Here is a 6897-nt window from a genome sequence, read left to right on the forward strand (position 1 = left end):
CACCTCAGCTAGGCGCCCAGCCCACCTTCAGCTGCTGCGCATCCGGCGCGCTTCCCGACCGCGCTTTCCGTTTACGTCATCATTCTGCGACGCGCAGCCCGTGGACTGTGTATTCGCTTTCCGCACATTCGCTAAATCGCTGTGAGTCCCTCTAACCAGCGATCGATGACCCCCCCCCCTCTTCTTTCCGCGTCCCTGTATTTTTGGAGCCCCCCGTACTGTGTTTCTTTCTAATTACTATCTTCATGACCGTTTCTCCTTGTTGTGACGAAAGTGCAGCGGCCGTGCCGCGTGTGGCGATTCGCCGCCGCAGATTCGCCGCGAGCCGCGCGTTGCGGTCTAGAAAAAGTAGAATAAAACCAAATGAAGAGTTCCGTTAGCCCCGCGCGTTCCCGATGAGTTCTCGTGTTGTTTTTTTTTAACAGAATTTTCTGATGTTGGCGTGCCGGTGGTAGTGCGAAAGTGCGGAGGCGGACGCTCAGCGCGCGGCCCCGCTCCGCTGCGCGGCGGCTGCGGCCCGGCCCGGCCCCGCCATGCCCCGGTGAGACCATGGAGCCCAACCCGGGGCCCACGGGGGCCGAGGACGGGAGGCTGCGGCCCGGCGCCAAGCGAGTCACCTTCCCGTCCGATGAGGACATCGTGTCCGGGGCGGTGGAGCCCAAGGATCCGTGGAGACACGGTAACGGGGTGGGGAGGGGCTGGTTCGGTGAGCCGGGGTTGGGCCTGGTGGGATCCGAACCGGGGCTCCGTGGGGCCACGCGGGGTCCGGGCCGGCATCTCGAGCCGAGGCTCCGTGGGTCAGAAACGGGTCTGCGTTGGGGTCCGAAATGGGGCCTCGGTGGGGCCCGCGGTGGGGCCTTCGTGGGCTGGAATCGGCGCTTTCAGCGGTCCCGAAGCAGAGGCTTTGGAGAATCCCAAAATGGATCCGTCCTGGGGCTCGAACCGAGGTGTAAATGGGTCTGGAATCGGAGGTTCAGTGTGGTCTGAAGTGGGGGTCTGGGAGTCCAAAACGTCTGCTGTGGGGTCCAAAATGGGTCTCTGTGGGGCCTAGATGGGAGTCTTGGTGGGTCTGGGACTTTATGGGTCTTGATGGGAGTTCAGTGGATCCCTACGCTCAATGGGCTCAGGGGGCTCAGGGTGAGGCTTTGGTGGGCGCCAAGCTGGGGCTCAAACTGGGGGCTCCAGGGGTCCTAAATTGGGCTTTGGTGTGGGACCAAATTGAGTCCCTGTCCAAGATCCGTGGGGCCCAGACTGGGGGCTTCGGTGGGACCCAAATGGGGTCCTCAGTGGGGCTTGGAATGGGGTCTCCATGGGGCCCAGACAGGGGCTTTGGTGGGTCCCAATTTGGGGCTCCATGGATCTCCATGGGTCGTGAACCGGGACCATTGCAGGACCCAAAATGGGTATCAAGACTGACCCCACTTAACGGCTCTTGGTTTGGGGTCAAACCCAACAAGGTTCCATGACCCCACAGATCCCAATAACTGCAGGACCCCATGGTTCTGTGACCCCATAAGTCCCTCCCACCCCAACCACTGCAGGATCCCGTGCTCTCACAGCACACTGCTCTGAACTCGGTTCCCCCGTTAACAACCCGTATCGGGTTCCCCCACGCGATCTCCTTCCTCTGCAGCCTTTGCCGATGAGCATCAATTATTCCTCCTCTTAATTTCTTATTTATGAGCTGTGGGATCGCTCTCTTCTTCCCGTGCCATCTTAGGTTACCGGGCTGTGCTCCCATCTTGCAGGCCCTGCTCTGTTTTGGGGTCCTCCAGAGCTCTGTTTTTAGGGCTCCCAATGGCTCCATTTCGGTGTCCCCCACGATTCAGTTTCTGGGGCTCCATGGTTCCATTTTGGGATCCTCCAGGGCTCATTTGGGTTCCCCTGGGGCTTCATTTTCTGGGTCTGCCAGGGTTTTGTTCTGGAGGCACCCTTGCATCTATTTTTTGGGTTCCCAAAGGCTCCATTTCAGTTTCCCCCACAACTCCATTTTTGGGGCTCTGTGGCTCCATTCTGGGGTCCCTCAGGGCTTCTAGTCGTTCCCAATGACTCTAAGAGTTGCCCATAGCTCTGTTTTTAGGGGCCCTCCAGGCCTCTGTTTTGGTGCCTTCCATGCTTCACATGGGGTCCCCAGGGCTCCGTTTTTAGGGTTCCCAATGGCTCCATTTTGGGGCCCCTTTGGAGCTCAGTGTTTGGGATTCCCCCAGGACTCTGTTTTGGTGTCCCTAAGGGGTTTTGGTCGCGGTTGGCAGAATAAACTCCCATTAATGGGGATTGTTGGGGTCTGCAGGACAAGGAGAGCAGAACAGATGCTCATTCACAGGGAGCTTTGGGGTTTTCAGGTCAGCGGGTCATCGTTAGTGGAGTAAATCCCGTTAACGGAGATCGTCGGGGCCTGCAGGTCGATGCGTTCCCTCTGCTGCTCCCGTTGGGACGCTGCCGATCTCTCTGATCCCACGGAGAACCCGGGGTTCTGCATCCATAACCACAGCCCTGATTCTGTGCCTTTTCAGCCCAAAACGTGACGGTGGAGGAGATCGTCAGCGCCTACAAGCAGGCATGCCAGAAGCTGAGCTGCAAGCAGATCCCCAAACTCCTCAAGCAGATCCAGGTAGAGCGGATCGGCCCTCGTTGTTTGTGCCCCGCGTGCTTCCTGCCCCACGGCCCTAATGAAGGATGCCGTTAATTAGCGCCGTGTTTTGCCTCGTTTCCCCTAATGTTGTGCCTCGGGGCCGGGCTCGGTTTCCCAGCTGCTGTTTGAGATGGAAATTCCCGTGTTGTTCTTCATCCCAACAACAAAAATCCCACTGAGAGCTTTGCTGGTCAGCAAACACGGCCGTGTGGTGCCCACAGCTCCTCCCAGCTTTGGGATTTGTCCCAGTTTGTTGTTTTTTCTCCTCCTTTTAGTGTCCCCCCCTTTCTGGGGGTAAAATGCTGCCTTTTGCTCTTTTCCAGGAGTTTAAGGACCTGGCACCCAGGATAGATTGCTTGGATCTCAAAGGTGAGCGCCTCGTTCTGTGCTATTGAATTTCCCACATTAGGGACAGTATTGGGATTTTACATTGTTAACCCTTCGGTTGAGTGGAGTGCAGGCAACCCCAGAAAAACCCTTTTTTGGGTTCTGTTGCCATCCTTCGAGCTAAAAGTTTGAGGTTTTGGTTCTTGCTTTCCTTCTCTTCCTTTCATTGTAGGATCCCGTGGTTCCCCGATCCTAAAGGTCCCTTCCAACCCAACCATTGGAGAATCCCGTGGTTCCCCCAGCCCAAGCACTGTAGATCCCCTGAATTTTATGGCCATACAACAACAAATGCACCTCCCATCTGCGGGGTCCCGGGCCCTGGAGCCCCCTCCCCTCTTTTCCCACCAGCCAGCTGCCCGCAGTCCCCGAACACGGCAGAAATTTACCTTTCCAAACCCAAACTCCCCATTTCTGTTGCTTTACTTTTTTCCCCAGGGGAGAAGCTGGACTACAAGGCGTGCGAGGCGCTGGAGGAGATCTTCAAGAGGCTGCAGTTCAGAATCGTCGACTTGGAGCAGACCAGCTTGGATGAGGACGTGAGTGGTTCTCATGGTGACCCAAGGGAGCCTCGTGGTTTTTGTGGTCAGTTCTGCACCTGGCGGGGAAGCGGATGAGGTTAAAAAGCCACGGAAATGGTTAAGAAGGGTTTTCACTGCGGCGGGGCGGCGGGTGCCAATGGCGCCTCACAGCATCGCAGTGAGGAGCCGTGGGGTCACCGGGCTCTTGGCTCCATGTGGGGTCACCCAAAAGTCAAAGCCTATGTGGGCCACCAGCAGGGAGCTGTGGGCCGCCACAAGGAAGCTGTTGGCCACCGTGAGGGAGTCGTAGGTTTTCACCTTTCCGCCCCATTTTGGCCACACTGATTTCTGGTTGTCACATTTCTGCTTCACGTTGGCCGTTCCCATCTCCAGTTTCCACCCTCCTGCCCCATTTTATTTGTTCCCATCTCCAGTTTCCACCCTCCTGCCCCATTTTATTTGTTCCCATCTCCAGTTTCCGCCCTCCTGCCCCATTTTGTCTGTTCCCATCTCCACTTTCACCCCCCTGCCCCATTTTGTCTGTTCCCATCTCCACTTTCACCCCCCTGCCCCATTTTCACGCTCCTTTCCCCGCTCTCAGGGCGCCTCGGCGCTGTTTGACATGATCGAGTACTACGAGTCGGCCACGCACCTCAACATCTCCTTCAACAAACACATCGGCACGCGGGGCTGGCAGGCGGCCGCACACATGATGAGGAAGGTGGGTGTCTGGGTCCCATGGTCCCGTGACCTTGCGGGCCCCTTCCACCCCCCGCTCCATAGGATCCCGCGGCCTCCGCAGCCCCCATGGCGGCTCCCCTCCCCTCTCGGCCCGCCGTGGCTCCGGCTGCAGCCCCTGCCCTGTTCCCGCAGACCAGCTGCCTGCAGTACCTGGACGCCCGCGGGACGCCCCTGCTGGACGCCTCGGCGCCGTTTGTGGCGCGGGCGCTGCGCATCAGCAGCAGCCTGGCTGTGCTGCACCTGGAGAACGCCAGCCTGTCGGGGCGGCCGCTCATGCTGCTGGGTGAGAGCCGAGCCCCGGCCCATAAGCACCCTAACGACCCCAGCGCCAGTGTTCCTGATGGCCCGGCGTCCCCAGTGTCCCTAATGACTCCAACCCCTATCACCCTAGTGATCCTAACAGCCCCCCAACCCCAATGGCCCTAAAACTGAACTTTCACCCTAAAATTGAGCTCCAAAGCGAACCCTGGCCTCAGGGCTGCCCCGTAACCCCATAACTCTGCCCTTGGCTGCAGGCACTGGGTGTGGGTTGTGGTGGGCAGCCCCTCATTACTTTAATTAATCGCTATGCTAATGAATCAGCGGTTGTTTGGGCTCTGGCTGATGACAGCCAGCGGGGCTGAGCTGAGAGCCAGGGAATGCTGTGGGGTTAATTGTTCATTAGGGTGGATTAATTAGGAAAGGGAGACGCGTTCACACGTGCCCCTGCATCAGTGGGGTGTTGGCTGGAGAGCCCTGCCCAGAGAAACCCCAAAACCTCATTTCTGACCCCCAAACCTCCCCCAAATGCTGCCCAAAGCCCCCCCCCAGGACCCTGCCCACAGCCCCCAACATCCTGCCCAACTCCCCCCCGCCCCCCAATCCTGCCCTAAGCCCCCCAAAACTGTGCCCAAATCCCACCCAGTCCACCTGATCCCCTCAAAATCCTGCCCAGAACCCCCAAAAAACACTCCCCAGACCCCCAAAACTTCACCCCCATGGACCCCCCCTGCCAAAATCCTGCCCCAAATCCTCCCAAAGCCCTCACCCCCAAACCTTCCACAAAGACCCCCAGCCCCCCTTCAAAGGCCCCCCGAACTCTTGCCCACAACCCCCAAGACTCAGCCCAAAGGCCTCACAAAACTCTCATCCTAATCTCCCCCAAGGCCCCCAGAATTCTTCCCCAAAGCCTCCAAATCTCACCTCAACTCCCACCCCCTCCCCACATCCACCATATTGGGCACTGAGATGCTTTCTCCCCCTTTCCCCCCCAGTCTGACGCTCTCAGCCCCACTTTGCTCCAACCCCTCCTCCCCCCCCCCCGCCCCCCCAGCACCATTTTGGGTTCAAATCTCCCCGTTTCTGCCCGCAGCCACGGCTCTGAAGATGAACGTGACGCTGCGGGAGCTTTACCTGGCTGACAACAAGCTGAACGGGCTGCAGGACGCGGCGCAGCTGGGCAACCTGCTCAAGTTCAACTGCTCCATCCAGATCCTGGACCTCCGCAACAACCACATCCTGGACTCGGGTGGGTCTGAGCGCAAATCCCCCAGTGCTGCCTGGCTGTCCCCCAAATCATGCCTAGATGTCCCCCAAATCCCGCCCGGATATCCCCAACCCCCCCAAATCCTACACAGATATCCCCTAAGTCCTGTGCAGACATCCCCCAAATCTGCTCGGTATCCCCCACATCTCACCCAGCCGTCTCCCAAATCTTGCCCAGATATCTCCAGATGTTCCCCGGATCCTGCACAGATGTGCTCTGAACCTCCCCCCAACCCCCCAAACCTCAGCCCTGCCCCCAGCCCTGCCCAGGACCCCCCTTCCCCCCATGTTCCCAGCCCCCGCCCCCTCCCTGCACTCCTTGGGGGCACGTAAGGACTCTGTTCCAGGGAGGCCCCTTAGAGCCCATTGCCATCTGATTCCACCCCGAGTCTCAGAGCAGCAGCTCTGATCTCAGTGCCTCGCACTGGGGACGTGCGTCCCCCCAGCCCAGGAATGGGGTGACGACTTTTGGCCGCCCCCTGTTTCCGTGTCCCACCCTATAAACTGATCTGCGGGCGTTAATTAGCACGCGTGGCACCTTCTGGGTCCTTAATTGGCACGTTCTGGGTGCTTAATTAAGGCTCTGGCACGTTCTGGGTGCTTAATTAAGGCTGGGCACTTAATGACGTGGGGCGGCCCCAGAAGGTTATGGGGGAAATATGTGGGGAGCAGTGGGGTGGAGCTGATGGGTGCGCCCCGATCCGAGCCAGGGAACCCCAAAATCTGTGTTCTCTCAGTGCTCAAATCCTGCCAGGACAGCCCCAAAATCCCCCCCAAATCTGCCAACCCCCTCCCATCAGACTCCCAAGTCTTCCCCAAAGTCCCCCCAGTCCCTCCCCAAATCCAGACCAAAATCCCCCCCAAACCCTTTCCAAATCTGCCAAAATCTCCCCCTAAAATCTTCCCCCAAATCTCCCAGATCTTCCCCCAAACTCGTTTGCCATAACGTCCCCAAATCCTCCCCCAAATCCCCCAAATCTTCCCCAACCCCCCCCAGATTGTCCCCAAATCTGCCAAAATCTTCCCCACAATCCACCCCAACTCCCCCAGATTTTTGCCAAATCTGCCCCAGTTCCCCCCAAATCCCCCCACAGT

The 6897-nt window shown here is 58.6% G+C and overlaps 1 protein-coding gene across 1 annotated transcript in view; it reads left to right on the top strand.

The window, feature by feature from the left end:
• The first annotated feature begins 521 nt into the window (after positions 1 to 521).
• Positions 522 to 6897, top strand: part of PPP1R37 (protein phosphatase 1 regulatory subunit 37) — a 9753-nt gene continuing 3377 nt past the window's right edge. Inside the window, 7 exon segments of the mRNA XM_042895026.1 lie at positions 522 to 679; positions 2514 to 2611; positions 2956 to 3001; positions 3455 to 3555; positions 4139 to 4258; positions 4411 to 4561; positions 5630 to 5785. Coding sequence (XP_042750960.1) covers positions 550 to 679; positions 2514 to 2611; positions 2956 to 3001; positions 3455 to 3555; positions 4139 to 4258; positions 4411 to 4561; positions 5630 to 5785 — 802 coding nt within the window. The 5' untranslated portion in view covers positions 522 to 549.

Source organism: Lagopus leucura, unplaced genomic scaffold, assembly GCF_019238085.1.
Source record: "Lagopus leucura isolate 7727_CA_CO unplaced genomic scaffold, USGS_WTPT01 35223-0_obj-0_obj, whole genome shotgun sequence".
Classification (NCBI taxonomy): Eukaryota; Metazoa; Chordata; class Aves; order Galliformes; family Phasianidae; genus Lagopus; species Lagopus leucura.